Genomic DNA, 23029 nt, shown 5'->3' with positions numbered 1-23029 from the left:
AGCAACTTTAAGCAAGAAAGCAAGGGTGAAATTATCTGGTTTCTCTTTGGGGTTTAGTGGTCTCGTAGAAGCCCTTGATCGTGGTGTTTCAGAGAAACGCGTTTGGCTTTTCGACCCATCGAAGAAAGAGAAGGCATAACTCATGTCTCCACGCTCCAACACGGCACAAAGAAGAATGATCTTTTTGAAGATGAGAAGGTTGTGTTCAAACTTTGAGGATTATGCGAGCATGACATTGCCTCCGATGTTTCGTTGTGGAAAACCGCTCCAAAAGGTTCATTAGTCTTTTAGCTTTTACAAAGTATCTCATGGTTGTGAAGCAATGACTTAAGAATGCCGACAACAGAAGATGTGCTCGAGGGATCGAGCCAATAATGCAATGCAACTTTTGTCTCCGGAGAATAAACACACTCATTTTGCTTGTTCAGGTTTGAAATGTATTTTATTGTTTTGGCAAGTGTTCCTTAACAAATATTATTCTCAAGTTTTGTCGTCTAAATTAAAACTAAAAGATTGGCGTAGAATCGGCAAATTTTAATAAGGCTCTACAGATTTGATCTATAAATTATAAGATTATAAGTTCAAATCTCATTATCAATATAAAAATTTTGTTAATGGATAATTAATAAATATCTCTAGAAATGTTTTTTTAAAAATAATTCGTTTTTATGCCAGGAAAAAAAAAGTGATGAACGTCTACTAGTATAGTAAAGTATACTAATTTTTAATTTTATTGTAGATCTACAGTAAAAAGTTACTATACTTAATATTTTCACTGTTTTTCAAATCATTTTTTATAAAGTATTTTTAGTCCAACGTTTTTAAAATTATATTTTTAAAAAAAATTAACAACATAAAAAAATTATTTTCAATCATATTTTAAAGAACGAGTTGTTTCTTATATTTCTAACATGTAAGGGATAATAAATTGTCATTGCACATTGTTATTAATATTTTTTTAAACATGCATAAAGTTAACAAATTAAAAAAGATGATATGTATTATATAAATTTTTTGGCATAATTTTAATCTATTGTTTATATTTATACTATGATTTTAAATAAGGGAGAAATATAGTAGAAAGCTTTTAATTGAATTTCCTTATTTTTAGTCTATTACATTCTCACTCCATTAAAATGTTATAACTTCATTTGTCCATATTTTTAAATTAAACTTGAAATATCTCCTTCCTCCTTTTATTTTTTTCAAACTAAGTAGAAGATTAATGTCCTCTGTTACGAGGGGTCTCGCATATTTTATTATGTAATTACCTAACTATCCTCATTTGAGTATCTCCCTCTCTCTTCTTTTTATGTTTTTCTTTATTTTAAAAATGTTTATACAATAATGGATTGGACAGTGTGAAGTAAGGGACACTCAACTCAACAAACATAGCTCGCAAATACAAGATAATTTTTTTTTTTTTAGCATCTCAAGCCTTTCTTATAAATCAAACTACTTGATGAAATTTTGATTGGCCCATTTTTCTTTCTTGGCATTGAAAATTTCTAGCATGTCTTTTTCTTTCTTTGTTAAAAGAGAGACCTATTTCTTTCATGTATCATCTTACACAAGAGAATCTACAAAGTTATCATATAATTACATGTTTTAGATGGTATAAGCTTATAATCATCCTAAAATAAAAAAAATAATATATAATGAGTGACTAATGCTAAATAAATAATAAAAATAATATATATTGAAGATTCTGCTAATCAAATTGAATGAATTATTGCATCAATGAGCAACAGACTAATATTTTAAAAAATTACAATATTTTACATCATGTTTGATAAAATCTTTCACATGGATCACATGAGGGCAAATTGTAGTCTGGGTTCCAAACACTTTTTCTCGTTGGCCTTGATTTGAAACACATGATGTCAACGAATTTTAAATTTAGCTGGTACAGAAAATTAAACATAGATTGAAATTAAACTACCTACATCTATGTATTCAAAAAATTATAATAAATTATACTGTATTGTGAATAGTGCACGGAAATGGAAAAAATGTGATATATTCTATTTCTCTCCTATCCAAAATATAAAGAGTAGTTTTTGATTACTTCTTAAGAAATGGAAAAAAAAAGATGGAGGTTTGGGCATAGTTGGCATCCCATGGCCTTCGAAGTCCAATGGGCCCAGAAAATCAATGACCCATTCTTGTACCTAGGCAACAAAAGACAACAAAAAGCCAGTGTTTTTGTTGTAAAAAGAAAAGGCTGTTTTTGTAAACTCCCTTTCTTTGGGGTCTCTAAAGCAAGTTTGTTTGGAACCCTAACTACTTAAGCACGAAAAGAATTTTTTTGGACGAGTTGCTTTCAATTAATCCAACAATACTTAAATCCAACCTAGTTATATGGCCACATAAAAAAAAATTGTATTCTTGACAAACCATTCATGATTTATTATTGGCGACCCTTTTAATCGTTCTAATTAATCCTGACTGTAAATGATCAAAATATTCATATCCTATTTATGAAATATATTTGTTTGAGTTGTAATAAAAACACTTTTGCAAACATCTCAAGACTTTTTTTTGGCAAAAAAAAAATCTCAAGAATTTAGGCCTTGTTAATATGGTACTCGCTATACTTTAAATGAGTTGGCCAAAAAAACTATAGTCTAAATCCTGATATATTTTTCAGATATATTCAAGCCATCTAGCATGATATTGTAAAAAATACAGAAAATCACTTAGATATTTTCATATGTTTTAACTATATTAACAGTTGTTGACCCAAAAAAAAAAACTATATTAATAGTTACATGGGTTTTTCTTTTATTGTGATTTTACATGAACGAAGTGGTGAACCATACATGAAGGGATTCAACTTAAAATTTCATTGATCATTGTTGATTTTTATAAATGAATTTAAATCTATCTAATAACTTGAAAATTCATATGGAATAGAATTTAGTAAAAAAAAAAAAAGGAACAGAAAACTTTTGTCCATGGAAGTTCATAAAGGATATAGTGGTATTTGTTTACCCCAAAAAAAAAAAACACGTGAGGCAATACTTACCCATTGATCGTTTGTAATTATCTCAAGTACATATTTGGAATGGAATGTATCCAATTAAAAAGTATTACTTTTGTTCATTGACAGGGAGTGATTAAGGACATAGTCAACAACTATAAACTGTGGGTAATTGATATTAATCCCCTTTTTTAATTTGCACGTGCATGTCACTTAAACCAACTAACTCTTGCCAATTATCAAGGAATCTCATCATCATTCTAAATACTATATCTTACAGAAACAACTAGAGAAGTTTGGGTTTTTTTACCCCAAAAAAAAAAAGTTTGGGTTAGGTAAAGCTTTCCCGCGTAAAACAAGAGGATTAAATTTAATTAAATAAAACGCCCAATAATGATCAGACATACAAAAGTAAAAGTTCTTTAGCTAGGATTACCTAAAAAAACGTTCTCTAGCTGTTTCATTTACTTTTTTATTTTACTTTTGTCTTACTCAGGGAAACCGATTTGATATTTAGGTTGTTATAATTATAAAACATCTATCTGACCTAATTATATTCCAACACCCAAATGATACGATTCCATGCTGCGCTAGATCCTTTAAATTTAATTGAAAACATCTTATTTTATTAAATTTTCAGATTTGACAGTGATAGAAATAATTAAAGTACACACGTGCCAGCCCACAAGAAGATCACATGGATAGGGATATTCATATCGCCCTATCTCTTAGAGCTCAGCACGTAAATATGTGTGTGTGTGTGTGTGATCAGGAGAGCTCACCATATTATTTATATTAAGTTAATACATTGCCTCAATTAATGCAGGGTGGCTTTAATTATATATATTCATATACTTCATCCATCCTAGTCTAATTATATTTATGCATATTTATAAGTAATGTGATTAAATTTTTATTACAATACAAGTTTTTCTTTTTACTTTCCATTAAATATTATTTGTGAAAATAAATTATTAAAATGTACACATTTTAATACAAACAAATTTAAAAACTTATCAAATTATTTTAAATAGATTTAATAATTTTTAAAATTATATTCAATTTCAATAAAATATATTAAAAAACGACTTATAAATAAAATTAGAAAAAATACATGTATTGGCAGCCTCAAATTCAATTAGAGGTTACCGTGCCGTCATATATTTGTTTAATACTAATACATTAATCACATCAATAATAATTAAAGCCCGGGCAAGGTTTAAATATTTGTGGGCGCGCGTGTATTCTTGATGTAACAAAACAATTGGCATTAGTTATCAGTGACTGAGTGATGAATTAACAATGTTATCCCATGTTAGAAGAATACGAATGACAAATTACTTGAATCATCAATTACGTATTTACATACAGCGCCCTAATTCTGGCTTTTCCTCGAGCAGAAATGAGTGACCTAGCTAGTTTAAAACTTCAACTTTGGCTGCGAGACTGTGCATGTAGGTCAACAAAACAAAAACAATTAATTAATACCAGTTCTATTTAATGACGTTGTCTTGCAAAGTTAAACTCTCTATTCATATATTTCATAGAGATATCTCCATGGAGTAACTTGCTAATATTTTTCTTGCAACCGTAATTTAAATTTATTTCACTAAACACAAATCCCTTCAACAAAATGTTTGTTGATTTCCTGGCTCATACATAAATCCTAGCGACAAAGATTATGTCCTGTCCCATGGAATTCGGCCAGAGAGAATTTATTATACTGCGGCTATATTATAATCATTTTTTATTAAATCGTTCGCACATATTACTTTAAATTTTGAATGATGATCAGAATGATAACCACTGAAGAGTGTGTGTGTGTGTGTGTGTGTTGAAAAGACGTATACAATAATATGAGGGGGCAGGGTTTTTTCCATATCATGTTTCTTTATCAAATAAAATCTGTTCGTGTTATCCTTGACCTTTGCCTTAACCTAACTCCACGCGACCTAATTATTCTGGGGGGTTTTGGGCCAATCAAATTCCTCCACGAGGCCGTCTCTTTCATTCCCTCATGCTGGGGCAGGTGAAACAGGGCCCACCTGTTGCCGCGTCATCTCACACCCCCAGGTAATTGAGTCAATTAACCACGGATTAGATTTGAGATTAGTTTAGCAAGAGTTCTGTGGCCATGAAAGAGAGCAACCTAATCAGAGTTTAGGGATTAGCTTTGTCCAATTGCGGTCAATTATTACCTTAGACGAATGGCACTCCAAAGATACGTGTGCATTTTTTCATGCGAGGATTATGTTTAAGTGCGATACAGTTAAATACTACAAGATTTTTTTTTTTTTGAAAATAATTACTTTGAGTATTGACAATTGAATTACGAATTCCAATAATTGACTTGCTGTAAGTAATTCTTTTAATATACAAAAACCCTATGTAATGGCCTAGAGGCCCAACGGCACAATTAAATTGTCCCATTAAAAACTCCTAAAAAACGCTTAAATTTTAAGTCTCGTTAATGAAAGCGCTGTTGACAATTTCAATTTAAAGTTTTTTTATTAAAAAAAGAATTGCGTGGTGTGAGGTTTTCATTGATCATTAGTTTTAAGCATATAAACATTTTATTTTAATAAGTTCGCGCTGAAATAAATAACATCAGATCAGCTATATATATATATATATATAAAGAATTCAACCCACGAAGAGAGACAACAATGCTTTCACATATAATTGTGTTCTTTGTACTAATAATAATGTAAACGCTGGACTATAGTTGAAGTCGATGTAGTCGCCAATAACCCAATACATGTGGATATAAAAATTCACGTACACTATTTTTTTAATAGTTGGACCCCCAAAAGGGAGTTACAAAAATTCCCACTTTTTTAAATATCATGAATATTGCATTCATTTTAGACTTGATGCAATGTATGGATTCTGTATCTATTAATTTAATTAATGATGTTTTAGATTTTGGAATCAAATTTATTATCAGTTTGTTTGATTCGCTTCATTTTTTTATTTCCAAGCTTTGGTCCTTTCAGATGTATGTTCGCCCCGAATAATTATAATGATTAAATTGCGTGATTACAATTATTAATAATTGATCTGACATAATTAGTATCATTGTTGCATCATTAATTTTGTATCAAGCTTATCTACTCTAAAATTTAATTAGCATGAATAATACGCAAACATTAATTATGCGCACAAACATACAAGCCAAGTTGTTGTGACTTCAAAGGGGAAAAACCAAAAAAAAGGCCAAGTTGTTATGCTCTTTTTGCTTTGTGGAGTGTACAAATTAGCTTGTGAATGAAATACCAACCAATTGGCCCATAGTTTTTGTAACTCGTTCAGCCAACAACCTTAATGATCATAACCCCAAAATTCTTCTATATTCGCGTATTTATCTTGATCAATTTGATAACATACCAGGTGGAGCTGAATAAAATTTATTTAAATGTATACACACATATTAATAATATTTTTAAAAGCTTGATAAATGATAGAGCACAATGGCGTCTTGCAATCCATGTAGCTGACCCCACCTAGTAGGATAAAGGCTTGTTGTTGTTTTTTTGTTGTTGTATACACACACATATTAAAAGATGTATTTATTAAATACCCTAAAATTGAAAGTCATAAATTTTTGTAAAATTTTTCTTTTTTAGTATTTTATCTAATTTTATTATTTCTTATGAAATATTTTTACCTGATAATGTACGCTCACTGAGAAAAATAAGGTCCCAATTTATTTATTTATTTTTACCCTTCTTTAATGCCAATATCTATTTATTTTAAAAGGGGCGTTGTATGATTGATTTATTTTACTATTGAATTGTGAGTTGTTAATGTGGAAACCTTTTTACTTTTGAAATTACTCATTAAATCAACAATAACTAGATTAAGTGAAATCTATTACAAAAGGCATGTGCTATTTACAACTAAAGCTAGTTATATTTACAACTTACACTCTAATCATTAACATTCAACATGCATTAAATTCCGATTAAGGGTGGAATGAGGGAATCAGCAAGCGCCACAATTCTTCAAAATTTTAAATTGTTCTCAGTATTAAATGAGTAGATGTTTATATACTCTGTCTTTCAAGATTTATGAATAAAACTTTGTAATGTATATTTTTTTTAATCCCAACTCTCCTTGTAGTTATCTTATATGGCCTCGCCCCTGTTTGCGATTGTATCCTTAGTCATGATATCAATAGTTTTATTTATAAATTCTTAGACGTAAGGTTTTTGTTTTAAATTACCTCGAGTCATGTATGAAATGGCGAATAATTAATCATTTTCCTTATAAAATTTGCCCTTTCATAAGGGGGTGAGAGAACTTAGCTTGGTCGATTATAATAATTTCATTTATTTGGAGTCCTTTATAATAATTGATTTAGAAATTTAGTTCGTAGGGATAATTTTCCCCTTTTCCAAGCATTCCTGGCATTCACACAACTGGATTCACGAATGGAGAAATTAAAGACGAATATTTGCTTCTCAAATGCTCTTTTGTGAGCTCCAACAAATTCAAAACACAAAAACCAGATAATATTCTGTTCTTTGTTCATTTGAGATTTTCGCATTTAATAATTATCATTATCAGTTATTAAAACCCGGTGCTTTACCCTCCCCAGATAGAGAATATTCTATATATAAAGTAATCAAAGTATGTCTCACTTTTATATACGTGTACATCTCATCAATAAATACTAAACATACAGAAAATTTTCACAAAAAATGACACAGTACAACGTTGTCAAACAGAAATTGAAAGATATGTAAAATTAAAAAATCACGAAGGTTGTTGACAACCATTAAAATTATTTGATATGGTAATAATTAATTAATTAATAAGAAGATAATAAATAGGTGGCTAAACATATAAACATAATTTTTCTCCCAAAGAACCAAGAAATAGATGGTTTATATAACACTTGATGTATCGTCAAAATATTTAAATTATTTTTATTTGTATTTTATATTAAAAAATTAATCTGTAAATCCTTCTAATTTTTATCAATTTTGAATTAAGTTCATGTAACTTATTTTATTTTAAAAAAATTATAGTTTGATCAATTAAATATGTTAATCCTTTAAAATTATTAATGGATGATCAACTTTTCTAAAAAATAATCTTATAAAATTTAAAGAAAAATTGATTTATTACTTTTAGCCAGAAAAGAAAAAAATAATGAATTCACTATAATGTTTACATTTTTATTAATTTTTTGTGAAAATTATATATATAATGTATTTAAAAATATATTCCAATTATATAAATTTTGAGTTATAAAAATTATATAATTAATTCTAAATTTATATACTTTTTTGATAAAAATATAAAAGTGTATAGTTTTTTTTAAGAGAAAAAATTTAAAAATTTTAATTCTTAAAATTAATATATTTTATTGATCACATTATAAGAGATTTATTAAAAGAAAGTAAATTATAAGTATCAAATTAAAAATAAAATAAATAAATAAATACTTGCAGATTAATTTTTCTTTTTTTTATTAAAACGATCTCTTAAATACACTTCCTCACATTTTTATGAACAAGTATATAAATTATTTAGTTCAGTTATTCTTCTCCATATAAAATTTTATTTTTATAATAAACTCAATTGTATTTTAAAAATTTACTAAATTTAAATTTGTAATATTCATTTTTATCAAATATTATAATATAATATTTATGTAAGTATTCACATAGAACTATGTACGAAAATGAAATTACTACATAATATTGCAGAGAAAATTGCAAGAAGAACCATGAGCCCAAATATTTGGGCAAAAGTCCTTAGTCCAGTGGAAATATTTTCTGCCATTTTGGTTCCTTTAGTGTCAATATGTTCATAAACAAAAAGACAAAAATGCCCTCAAAGTAGTAACTTGATGATGTTAAATTGGGTTTTTCAGGAAACGTGTCATTTTATTTTGAAAAAGTTATTTTCTTGGTTAATTTTTGGTCAATTTTCAAAATAGGATGACAAGCTTTCATGGAAAATAATTAACCCAAAGGCCTCATGCACCTGACTTCGATTTTTCAGGAAAATTGTACCATCTTTTTTTAAAAAGTTTACATGCTTGATTAATTTTTAAAATATGATCATGACTTTTTGAGAAAATTTTCTTGAAAAGTTTTGAAGAATCTCAAAGAGCACTTGAAATAGAAGGCTTTATTAATACTTGCAAACTCGTGGAACAATTTGCAAACTATTGAGAAATGTTGAAGGCTCTCAAATTTTTTTCAAAAACTTGTCATCTTATTTCGAAAATTAACCGACTATATAGATTATTTTGTAATAAAATGGTATATTTTTGTTGAAAAACCAAATTTAGGTGCATTGATTTCTCGGGTTTTTTTTTTTATATGAAAAGTTGTTATGGTATTATAAGAATTAATGAAACATGTAAATTTTTCAGAATAAAATGACAATTTTTTTCTTGAAAAACCTTTCACGATCTACACGTATCTATAACTTTCTTCTACAAGTTTGCAAATACATACAAAAGTCTTCAATACTCTTCATGCTGCTAGCTTTGAATTTTGTAGACTTTTGTAAGGACTTTATTGCAACACTCTTTAAATTTTTGGGTCTCAAGGTTCTTCTACCCGCATTTTCCCAGTATTATTATACGAGCATGATGTTGGAGAAAAAGCGAAATTACAATATAGTCCTTGCTAGGTGATTGAAATCCCAAGCATGGCAGTGCCCATGAGGGGGGAAAAAACAAAAAAAGAAAAATTTAAAATGCAACGAAAGGTGAGGGAAGTGGGCTATAAACAACTAACCAGGTTGCGTTGCGATTCACGTTTCTTTCCACCCAAACGCCCAGTATTTAGGCAAACCTTTTTCTCTCTGCTTTTTTTCTTCCATTAACATCCCCATCCTTCCCTTCGTCGTCCCCCTAACTTTTTACTTCCTTCATCCTCTTCGTCCTTATCCCTCCCTTTTCTCTCCGCACTTTCTCTGGGTTTTCTCCTCAACCTCGCTCCCAGATTGCCTATATAATAAACTCCCCCGGTTTGACCTTCTTCACCAATTAAGATCATCACCCTTCCTGGTTTGAATTCTTAGTTTCTTTGATCGAATTCTAACTACTGAATTTTGTGCAGCTCCAGAAATGGAAAACGTTTCAGGACTCTGTAAGGAACAAGACAAAATGAATTTGCCTCCTGGGTTTCGGTTTCACCCTACTGATGAAGAGCTTATAAGTCATTACCTGTACAAGAAGGTCACTGATTCCAACTTCTCAGCCAGGGCCATTGGGGATGTCGACTTGAACAGGTCCGAGCCTTGGGATTTGCCATGTAAGTTAGACCAATTCAACTCTTTCACGACCATCTTGTGTTTGATTTATTGCTACAGAAAGTTATGTTTTTGTTTCGTTGATTCTCCTGGGTGTAGGGAAAGCCAAAATGGGAGAAAAAGAGTGGTACTTCTTTTGCGTGAGAGATCGCAAATACCCGACTGGTTTGAGAACCAACAGGGCTACTGAAACAGGATACTGGAAAGCCACCGGGAAAGATAAAGAGATTTACAGAGGCAAATCGCTGGTCGGGATGAAGAAAACTCTGGTTTTCTACAGAGGAAGGGCACCCAAAGGAGAGAAAACCAACTGGGTGATGCACGAATACAGATTAGAGGGTAAATTCTCTGTCCACAACCTCCCTAAAACCGCAAAGGTATGTGTACACGCACAGTCTTCGAGTCTTTGTTCTGTTCGATTTCTCTCGTGTCTGAATCCAATGCTAAGGGGTCATGAATTACGATCCTGTTTTTGCAGGTTGAGTGGGTGATATGCAGGGTTTTTCAAAAAGGTTCGAGCGGTAAGAAAACCCATATATCTGGGATGATGAGGCTGGATTCTCTGGGAAATGAATTGGGTTCTTCTGGTTTACCTCCATTGACAGATTCGTCACCTTTCCCTGGCAAACCCGTCACAGAATCGGCTTACGTGCCCTGCTTCTCCAATCCAATCAATGCTCCGAGAAACAACCAAGGAGGTATCTTTGATTCCTACAGCGACGTCCCTAATTATGGGGTTTCTTCGAATCCCTCGGACAACCTTCCCAGGATCCCACCTTCCGGTTCATTATATTCCTCTCAGCCACATCAAGCTCCTTCAAGTTTAGCTTTACCCAGCTCTATCTATGGCCTGCAAGACCAGACCATCCTCAGAGCCTTGCTCGAAAACCAGGAATCAAACAGGAACAATTTCAAACCCGGGAGGGAGATGCTCAGTGTATCGCAAGAAACAGGTCTTACCACCGACATGAACCCCGAAATCTCCTCGGTCGTGTCAAGTCTTGATATGGCTCGGAGACCCGTTAACAATCAGCAGCAGCAGCTGCCAAATGCTTTATCTGCAGGAATGGACTATGAGACCTTGTGGACTTACTGAGTTCCAATTTAAGAAAGAAGAAAAGCCAGCTTCTGAAGATGGTGAAGAGAGGATGACGGAGAAAGAGCCCCTCAGATACCATATATAAATTGTCTGAAATATCAATAATCTAGTCTGTGTGCGCAGGAATAAGTATAACTGTAATGAAAGATGGTGAAATCTGGAAGTTTATGCTGGGTGTAAGAAATCTTGTGAAGTAAAAACTGTTTGTGATTTGATGTTGAGAAAGATTTTTATAAATCAAGATTTGGTTTGAAAATCATGCTAAGACGAGTCTCAGTAGTTGTTCGAGCCAGCTCATGCTGAAACTTGAGAGAGCAAGAGCATGACTTTTGATTCTGGTGATATTTTAATGCCAAATTGTACATTTGTGGGGACTTGAGTGCAGTTTACATATGAAAGTCTCTCCAGTTTATCTTCCTCCCTCTCTCTGTAACACACGTGCACGCGAATTCTTTGACGTATAGAAATTATTTACCAACTTATCTGCGTTTTCTTCCAATGCCGATTGATGATACCCTGCACACATCAAGGTCTTCGATTCTCTCTCTCTCTCTCTTTCCTTTTCGCGCTGGGCGTGCTTGTACGAAATTGAAAATGACCGGAGAGTTCATTGTCAAACTAATAATTCAAAAGTTTTCAAGAAAGAAATCTGGGACAATGAACTACGATATTCTCTTGGGAGTTGTTTCGTGTTTGTTTAATCAGAAGCCAGCAATCAATCTGCTGAAAAGAGCTCATAAATCATAATCATATCCAGGAAGAACGAGTTTTCAGAACTAATCAATTGCGTTTGATGAATTTCGTTCTTCAAAACTCTGTCAAGATGATGAACACTCTGATCCGCTGATCAAGATTTTGAACTTTTAAGAAGACACCAAGGACAAGGAACGAAGAAGAAATAATGAAGCCATTTGCTAAAGGTTATCTTTGAAAAAAAAAAATTAGTGAATGAAGAGAAATTTGATGATTGTGTTTGTATGCACTGGCATGCATTGGTTCATATTCATTATTCATTCAATTCTCATTTTCAGGATAAATGCATTCCGTTTTAAAGGAGCAAAGCATGACATGAGAACATAGATCCTCTTTTCTTAATTTGTCTAAAAATACAACATACGGCCCCCCTTTGTACTCGTGTGTGTGTTTGGGTTCATGGCATATTTTTTTAAAAAATATATTTTACGTTCCATGATAAAACCTCTCCTAAAAAGTCCAATTTCATCTCAGCACGTCTTTCATCCTAACTGTATCTGTATGAAAGCGCCACCAAATTGCCTTTTCTTTTTGTTTTGTTTTTTTTCCCCTCAGGACAGTTTATTTAATTAATTTTACAAATGCTTTTGTGCGAGCGGCATCATTTTTTAATATATTACATATGTTTTTTCACCAAAAAAAAATTGTTTGAATTAAACGGACCTCCTATTTTTTCTGTGTTAATTATATGGGTTCCTTATCAAATCAAAATCACAAAAACCTTCAATCTCTTTTTGAATCTCATACAATTTTTTCTAAACCAAAGAATAAATAAATGAGAGGCGAAATGCAGCAGTGATTTATATAATGATGATACTAATTTTGGGTATGGTGACAAATTAAATCAGCGAATAATGGAAATGAACAAAAGAATGAAATCATAATTTCATGATCTTTGTGCAAAATTTGAGATCCCCTAAAAGATGGGCTACGTGGATGTTTAATTAAAATTAGGATAAAAAGCCATGGGAATGAGATAGAAAAGAAAAGATTAACCTGGATGGCCTTATTGGAAGTTTGAATGAGTCTATCCTCTGATTGGTGCATTTATGGCAAAGTATTAGAAGCCCCAACCACCTTATCACCAGACTAGGATCAGGCGATTGCAATTAGGCTTAGAGTTGTTATAATTGGCACTGTTATATGATTAAACGCGTAACATCAACAACTGGTATCTCTTGCGCATAATTCCACCTTCTCAAAATATGTTGTTTGCTTTGTTTATTGAGTGTTTCTGTACCTTTGATATATATTCATGCAGATGTTACATAAATATATTTTCTCTTATAAAAATAATTATTTTCACTGTATTTTTTTTTTATATATCAGTTGATCCCTTACCATGATTTTCTTTCCTTTTTTCTTTTTTATCAAAGTCATAATTTTCTTAATTAGAGTAACTTGACTTAAAAATATTTTTTAACCTGGGGTATTAGCAACTCCTGCCCACACTAATCTAGGAGACTTGAACTTGACACCCCATAACCGTTTGATCATTCAAACCAATCACCCCTCCATGCAAAAAAATATTTTTACCATTATATGAACAAAGAGGTTAAGAATTAAGATTGGGATTTAAATGATTTTTTCCTGAATTTAAATGAATTGAGTGAAATAAATGTTTATTTAAGGAAATAATCCCTATAATAGAAATTTATTTTCAATAATTAATCAACTTAATTTATCGAAGAATTGCATCAATTATGTTTCAAATGGGGAAATGGATGTTTTCGATATTTTGATGAAGCAGTGTGAAAAGTTGTAAAAATAAAATAGTCGAGTGATGCTAATATTTATTTTATATATATATATATATATATATATAAAAATTCAATTATTAATAAATTTTTAAAAACATGACCCATTCTTTGAATTTTTGAAAAATAAAATTAATAAAAAAATACGGCATCTACATCTATAACTACTAAAAAAGCAAACAGTGGCTAGAGCCCAGAGCCCCAAGTCCCCAAACCAAGCAATGCAAACGCTGGTTTTAAGGAAATTGAGGCCGATTCGGTGATGTCAGATTGAGGAGGGAATTAGGCCTTTTTAACGATCGACAACTAAGCATTTGCGGGCCCCACACTGATTCCAAGCTGATTCCTCATACGGTTCTGGTTTCGCGCCAGACTCCGCAAATGACCAGTAAAAGAGACTTTTTGCGCGCCACAATGCGCCACGTGTAAGTAGGCCCACAACGATGCCGCTATGATGTCACCGTCACGTGATTGAGTCCGCCATAGACCTAACTGTATTCCAGGCTGGGCTGCGGGCCCCAACGATTCTTATATCCGTTTTTAAACATTAATTCCTTGTTTGGAATGATAAAATTTTTTTTTAATGAAATTGAAGCGTGAATTAAAATTGAAATAGTATTGAATTTTAAAAGTGTATTTATTATAAACTAAAATTTTATATAATTTTAAATTTTATAATTATATTTATATTATAAAAAGACAAAAATGTCCTTAATAAATTTTAAATATTTCCTATCAAACCCAAAACCTTTCCCATTTTTAAGCTGTTGTTGACCACTCCATCATTACAGCTAACACCTGAATTACTTTGTCCAAATGACCAATTTTACAAAACCAAGAACTCCATTTTCAAAAACTACCAAAAACGAGAAAGAATAAAGAATCATATGCAATACGAGAGGAGGAAGAACAAGATATGTTTGCGCTTTGTTGCAGATAGTTAAAATTGATGCTAATGGAAACTAGACCTTAAATCATTGGTCCAAGGGAGAAAGATGAATTTAAATGTTGAAAAGTTGAAATCAAAGAATAGGGAGGTAAGTTGTGAAGGAGGTACTAGTAGTTCGAAAGGTGATAAAGTTGTAACGTTAAGGACCCAAATTTAATAGTAGTTGAGATCGCGATGGCAGGAGGAATATTGTTAGTAGCCATGGTCATTGTGACAAGGGGAAGAAGGATTCTTGGATCATGACAATGGATAGGTAGTGACAATGAGGGGATGAGACTCATAGATGATGAAGGGGAAAGAGAGGGTAATGATGACAATTCCATGAAATTTTCCCAATTCCATCATGATGATTATGCAATTGGATCCTAGGGTTTTTGACAAAATTAGATTCCATAAAGAATTTGAATCAATGTATACTAAACTATTGAAAGTCTGATTCTGTTTCAATTTTTGTTTCTCATGAGCTAAATTTCATAGTACCAAATATGACATTTGTGTGTATTTAGTTTTTCGTTAAGCAAAAGTAAATTTGTCAAAAGTTCATTTGACAAAGTTAATTTAATAAAAATTAGTTGCTATGATAAAATTTATATTTGGATACATTTTTTCAAAAGTCATTATGATAAACCAAAAGTTATTCGATTTAATAATAATTTATACTTTTAAAATGTGTTTTTGAATATACAATAATAAAAAAAGGACATTGATTTATGATAATTTTTAATTTTTGTTATACAAATCCAATATATTAAAAATATTTTGAAAATGCAATAAAATTTTTGGATGGTGTAAAATTTGATATGTTAAATAATAAGAATAAAAAATATAAAATTTGATATGTTATCAAAAGAAACTATATAAATAAATAGTCCAACATTCATTAATATTAAAAATTAACACGATTAATTGTTTGATCTATAATGTGCAATTTGAATAATGAATTTTATTCATCTCTCTATTAAAAGCTACACTTGAACCTATACTTGAGATTTACAATGGAGATGCTTTATCGTTACTATTATTACTAGAGTTACTCATATTTTCATTTTTAAAACGCCAAAAGTCATAATTAATTACAAATTTTTTTCTAATAAAATTATATACAGCAATTGTTCCACCAACTATATAAACGTGTGTTGGAAATGGATAACCAGGCATGTTAGTCTCTATTCAATACATAGAACAACAACCAATTACTAAATAAACATTCAACAAATGCATTATAGAAAATTTAAAAAATGAATCATACTATTTACAACTTAATTAGTGCAAGTTACTAAGAACTCTTTATTTTATAGGATAATAGCTTAAATGGTGATAAAAAGACACGAGCAATACAATAATTTTTAAAGTATTAACATTCATTAGAACAAAGGAACCTTATCAGTGATGGTTAGTGCTGCATGCCTAAATCAATAGTTTTCATTAAAAAATGTGTCACATCATCCATGAGACGGCTGGACAGAACCTTAGACTAAATGAAAAAGAAGACAGTTTACTTTAAAGGTAATCCTTGACAATCAAGAGATCATTATATGTTATCAATTTTGCAGTTAAATGATATTTCTAATTTTAGCACTTTATTTTTGCACCATATCTATATGGCCTACAAGGATTTTATCTTAAGCATGGCCAATTGACCGATAAGCGATAAGCCTAAATTATATATATACATGCGCGCGCTTATATGCCAATATATAAGGTTAAATTGAAAATCAAAATTGAGACAATGATAACTTGAATGCTTGAATACAAGTAACCCAAAGTTTCCCCACCTAAATGCTTGTTTCTTCTGTCATTGATACACATAACTATTGACAGCCCATAATAGTCCATCGTACTCTTTCTTGCTTTTCAACATTCTCAAACACTGCTTGTTCAACACCCCATAATCACCTTTATGCATCAGAGTGCCCTTTCCTAAAGACAAAAAACTACTCTCATAATCACCTCTATGTGAATGATTTTGTGAGTTTCCTTGACAAAAATTGCCTACAAATCATGTCATTCTCTAAATTTAAAGCTCAAGAAGCTAATACTCTCCCTCCAATATAACCAAAATTTTCTTTCTTTGCTTGAATAAACAAGCAAATTTAGATAAGGCAAGCTCGAACAAGGCAACCAAGGGAGTAATGAAAAAATGTTACCTCTATCTCCTTAGAACTAAGCCTCGAAATACTTGTATAGACTCCGCCAAAGTTGAACCCAGATGCTCACAAGTTCTCAACTTGATCAATTCCCTTGCTTTGGTCTCCTCCAATACTCTCTTAAACAAGCAACAAGCCTAGGTGATTTTTGTTTTTTTCAACCTTGATTTTTGTTTTTTGGCCTAAATGAACTCTAGTCTATTTCTTTAGAATGATGAACGCAAGAAGAAATTGAAGAGGCTAATGAAAGGAGAAGAAAAATACACGAAAGGAAGAAATGGAGGGAGTGAAGTTTGATCTATCATTAGATGATAGAGGAGAGACGATGACATGAGAGATGGGGAGGAGAAGAGATGTGCTTGAAGAGTGAAGACAAGAGCACTCAACTTATGCGAGAAGAGATAATGATGAAATAAAATGAAGGGTGTAACACACCAATTTTTTTTTAAATAATTTAACTCAACCATAGTTGGGTTACAGCCACCCAACACATTTTTATATCAATAATTTCGATATAAAATATTTTATAATTGGCTTCAACTCACACACTATAACATTTCAGATAAATTTTTTACCTCCCACATGCCATTAGGCTAAATCACATTTGTCCATCCTTATACTCCCAACAAGTAAAATAAGCAATTTAGTCAATTTTCAACACAAGCCAGTTATTTGGCCTTATAATCATGCCATTTTAACTAATCCAAAGTAAATCAAATATTAAAATTACAGTCATCCAAATTGTACCAAAAATAGAAATAGTTTGAAAGGCATGATTACATTTATATATTCATATAATTGATAATAAACAAAAAGCCCTAATATTGGTAATATAACACATTATAAATCATAAATTAAATACCCAAAAGAGACAGTGGATCTATACCACTAAGCCTCTGGGACTCCTCCACGTGTCACTCATGGCTCTTCTCCTAAAAATTGTTAACCACATAATGAGACTCAAAAGTCCCAGTAACCAAAGCCAATTTATGATAGTGTATACAAACAGTGAAGTGTGTGCTTACTAAGTGAGAATTAAAAATAATATAATTCCAATAAATATAAGAAATATTACAATACACACAAACAACCATCCTTATATCCCTCCATTAACCTCGAGCCGTAGCCCTCACTCGATACTAAATTACCCGGTCAAAGGTAGATTAGCCCGAGTCCTTACAAGCCACCTATTGAGCTCCAATAGGGGCGTACCACGTGGCACATAAATACAACAATAATAGCAAGTCTCCCAACACCTCCCACAATAATTAAACAAATTCATAATAATATTGCACAATTATACAATATTACAAAATTCATAATTTTCTCAATAATCACCCAATTAACAAGAAGTAACACTAATCACAAATTAAAAGCATGGTTACCTTGTAGCTTTTTCAATAAATTATTCCTTAAAATTTCTCTCTCACCACAATTTTCACCAGTAATACAATCTACAAATAACATATTATTTATAAATATTAGTTTCAATTTTTGAAACTAATAAAATAATTCTAATAATAGAATTAAAAATATAATATAATTCCTAATTTCAATCTTAATACAAATCTATAGTTAATACTATTAAGTAAAATTTTTAACTCCTCTTTTAATTATCAATAAACATTGATAATCTAAAAATCAAATTTTAAACTAATTTCTATTATCAAAATTTTCTTTTTATTTTATAAATTCGTACCTAAAATACCCAAAAATTAAAAATTGAGTCTCTAGTTTAGAATCATAATCCTATAATCATAATAATTTATTTTTCATCCCAAATAATCATCTAAACCTCAATAAATCAACATATATTTTCAGATCTAGTCTAGAATTTGATCCATAAGCCACAAATTCAAAGATCATCAATAAATTTATACTCTAAAACATTTATTATACTACTGACAACCTCAAAAATCATATTTATTCAACATAAATTCATCCCTCTTCCAGATCTTAAATTTTCTACCACTACAAACTCAGAAACCAAAGAAAAAGAATGACTAAGAAAAAATTTTAGAACACTTACTTAGTCTTGAAAAGCTTAAAATCACACCCTAAATATCCTATTAAAAACTCTTACCTTAAAACCCAGCACCGGTGAATTTGGCTCACAGATGCTCTCTCTGCCGAAGCTCACGCACGAAAGAAGGAATGAAGAAATGAAGGAACAGGTGAGTTTTTATAAAAATTCAGTGGGTCCCACACATTTTTTTTATTCTTTTCTCTCTCTTCTTTCTTCTTCTTTTCTTTTTTTTTATTATTTTATTTTATTATTATTACTATTGAGGCGGCTGCACGTTTTCTTCCTTCCTTCTTTTTTTTTTCAAACCTTTTCCTTTTTTTTATTATAATAATAATTTAATAATATTTTTTTATTTAATTAATAATAATTTTTTTTAAAAAAATTTAATTTAGAATTATATCCTAAGTTAGATTTAATGATCATTTTTTACTAATTTATTTACCTCTAAATATTTTTTTTTTAAATTTCTATTAACTCAAATTAACTATTAAAATTTAAATTGGGATGTTACAAAGGGTAGCATGGTCCAATGTAAAATAAGGTACAAACCATTAATGTTTTTAACATCCCATTTACATTCCAAAAGCTCCCAAATGGAGCATTTCAAAATACATTTTTGAAGGCTTATAGAAAGTACATTCAAAGAGTCTATTTACCTTATCAAAATGTATTCATACAACTTTTTACATCTTAGAAGTAAAAAAATACTATTAGGACGTAAAAAGTGGGTCACCTAAATGAACCCTTAAACTGAGACCAGTGAATTAGACTTTTTATGCGCCACAATGAGCCACGTGTGTGTGGGACCACAACCATGATGCTAAGATGTCAGCATGACATGATTGAGATCGCAATGGTTCTAATTGTATTTCACTATTTCCAAACTCTGTAGCCTAGTAGGTTGTACTTGTCTCAACTATTTTAATGTCCACTTTTAATGACTTAAGGTGTTTTGAAATAAAAAAATTATAACTGAAGTTGGAATTAATTAAGATTAGTAGGTTAGAAAAAAAAGTTTGTGACCTTAACATAATTTATATTTAAATATTTTTTTTTAAAAATCAGTTAAATAAAGTAAATTTTTAAAAGCACCTGACTTTCTTTCGCGAGGAACGAGGACCAACAAGGGGAGAGACATGAGTGTTGATAGGGTATTAAAATAAGTCGACGAAATTTATGATACCAGTACTGTTTAATTCAATATGTATTATTGTTGTTGTGAATTGAAGAATAAACTGCGTGCAGAGCAAGGACCACACGAGAAGCGATCATAAATTAATGAGGTATCGTCTTCGCCACGTGTTGCCAGGTCATATAAGGGTCAGGTGAATATTAATTACCGTCGTGATTGGCTAATGCAGATTGCGTGGCATTTTTGAGAGCACCAAATAATACATTATACGCACACTTCTAAATCTAATGCCAAAAAAAGCCAAAAGAGAAAATGAGTAAAAACGAGAAACGGACAAGCATGGAAACAGAATTTGTGGTATGAAATGAGATATTTCTTTTTCTGTTGGGGCACAATCAAATTCAAATCGTCTTTCGAGTGCATAAGCGTGGAAAATATCGACCTTATCCTCACTAAATTTGGCCCCATCCCTCACTTTTAAAATTTTGACTGCACTGTCATGTGAGATCGAGACGTTCATTTTGAAACCATTCTATCTTTTTATTTACATTATTTATGACTAATGATATTTTCAGGCGTGAATTCTCTCATCATTTTCATTTGCAAGCAACTTCCCAAATTTTTATTTATTGGATGCTTCTAATGTTTGCCAATCTTTTGGCTGGCTAAACAAATGTATGCTAATATGTAGTTTTTTTTAATATATTAAAGTTTTTATATGACTACCAAACTAGATCAAATTCAAATATTGTTAGGCTTTATTAGGGGTAATTCTTCTGAAGATTTTTTTTTTTGGCATTCACATTAATTTAGACTCAAGATCTCATAATTAAATTGCAATAGTCACTTTCACTGGAATTAGTGCATGTTGGTATATTGGATTTTGTTCTAAATAAAATATAATGTGATATTTTCTTGAAAGGCGTTCTTGGGATACCTTCAAATACATTGTTTTTATTGGACTTTCTAATACATTGTTTTAGAAGCGGCAAATTGATGCCCGACCATGATTAGCCCATGCAAGGCACAAATATTTATGTGGATTCATGGAATTGTCTTTGAAGAAAATAAGGTTATTTTTTATGAAACGAATGAAGAAGAATAAGAATAATAATGTCTTTCCGAGAATGATGTGCGATTTTTTAAATTAAGATTATGGAACGAAAATATTTGATTAGTAGATTAATGGAGCAGTAGGGCTTAAATTGAACTGCATTTGGTGGACATTTGTGTCAATCAGGCAATGGTCCCTCATTTTTGGGCTTCACTCCTCCCAAGATTATTGATGACAACTATGGGGCATTTGGATTAACTAGCTAAGAGGTTAGTTCCTTTAATTAGAAGAATTGAGTTTTGGTCTTGGATATGTATAACAATTAAACTCTTGGTCAAAGATAAGCCTATCAAGAAGGCACTCACAAGTCGTCAATCGGATTAGTCTAAAACAAAAAAAAAAAAATGTTGATCACAGTTCACAAGTCACAACCTTCTATTTTTCAATTTTTAAAATGCAACAAATATTTGATTGCAACATTTTGATGTGGATACTTTTGTCTCCAGCACAATAAATTATTCATTCTCAAACGTTTCATTTTCTCCATAATTACTTGACTCTAATTGTCTACAATGTATTAAGTAATATATGGGGAGAGAGAGATATTAAAGGGACGAAATGAGTTTCATCGGCTAGTCTTAGTAGCGTGATACGCCTCACTTATTTATCTTATGTTCTGTTTGATAAGTTGGAAGTGTGATTGAAAAAGTGAGAGTGGGACTGGAACTTTGAAATTTTCTTGTTTGATGGGCAGGAACCTAATTCTCTGAACAACCCAATTCCACAAAAAGCCATGAAACTTATGCCCCATTTGGTAATGAAAGTGATTTTAATGAAAATGAAAATAAATATGAATATGAAAGTGGAAATGGAGATTAAAAATATGTTTGGTATGTTCATAGAATTATGATATAATTTTTATTTAAAAATGCATTTTCATAATGCTAAGAGACCAAAATACCCTCACTCACCAAAAAAAAAAAAGCTACACTTGCAACGCCCTCCACAATCGACGGCACACTCCCCACCAGCCATAACAACAATAACAAAGCAAATCAAAATCAGATCCAACCCCAAGACAAGAGCTTGATGATGATCAACAAAATGAAGATCTACAGATCTAGCATCAATGGGTTGCCGTCTCTTCCTCATTATTGATAGTCCGTTGGTGAATCCATAGAAGCACAGGGCCACTCGCGATCAGCCAACCACAAATATGAAATTGAGGTTATGTTCATATCTTGACCATTTGTAGATAATCCAACAATGTTCTCCTCACATTGGTTCATCCTTGCCGTTATGAGATGATGAAGGAGGAGAGGTGGTGGATGAAGTCAAAATCAAAGTTGCCTAAGAAACGATCCTGTTTGTCAGGATTTCAAAACCATAATGGCGACAACGATGAATGCTCACATTGACAATTGTCTTGCACAGGCGATGAGGGATGAATGTCAAGGGAACTAGAGAGAGGAAGGGAACATGGAAGGTCGGCTGAGGAAGGTGGCTAGTAGTCAAGGGATGAATGGGTAAGAATTGAAAAAGGAAACATGAAATTGTAAATTTGATATTTTATTATGGAAATGAATTCCATCATTTTTGGTAGAAATGGCTTCTACATGGAATTGACTTCTATCATGCCAAACAAACTAAAATCTCATTTCCACCTTTAATTTCATTTCCACCCTTCTCAAGCATATCAAGTGGGTCCTACATCCATTATATTTCTATAAGAATTCAATTCCACCATTATCACTCAAATAAAATATTTATTTCACTTCCATTTTTATTTTTACTTTTATTTTCACTTCCATCTCGTCCATCAAACAACTTTTTTCTCGTATTAAATGAGGC

The 23029-nt window shown here is 31.2% G+C and overlaps 1 protein-coding gene across 2 annotated transcripts; it reads left to right on the top strand.

Annotated features, from left to right (window-relative positions):
• Window positions 1-9768: 9768 nt before the first annotated feature.
• On the top strand, window positions 9769-11734 carry LOC129321026 (NAC domain-containing protein 100-like). 2 transcript variants are annotated; one of them, XM_054966756.1, is made up of 4 exons: window positions 9769-9976; window positions 10069-10263; window positions 10361-10638; window positions 10740-11734. In XM_054966756.1, the coding sequence occupies exons 2-4, from the start codon at window positions 10077-10079 to the stop codon at window positions 11355-11357; spliced, it is 1083 nt and encodes a 360-aa protein (XP_054822731.1). In that variant the 5' UTR covers window positions 9769-9976; window positions 10069-10076; the 3' UTR covers window positions 11358-11734. The 2 variants fall into 2 exon arrangements, with proteins under 2 accessions (XP_054822731.1, XP_054822730.1); XM_054966755.1 differs by having other exon boundaries at window positions 9769-10263.
• The last annotated feature ends 11295 nt before the right edge of the window (window positions 11735-23029 follow it).

Source organism: Prosopis cineraria, unplaced genomic scaffold, assembly GCF_029017545.1.
Source record: "Prosopis cineraria cultivar Desert tree isolate PC_DT_omini unplaced genomic scaffold, ASM2901754v1 PC9, whole genome shotgun sequence".
NCBI lineage: Eukaryota > Viridiplantae > Streptophyta > Magnoliopsida > Fabales > Fabaceae > Prosopis > Prosopis cineraria.
This window is presented reverse-complemented; position numbering and strand designations above follow the sequence as displayed.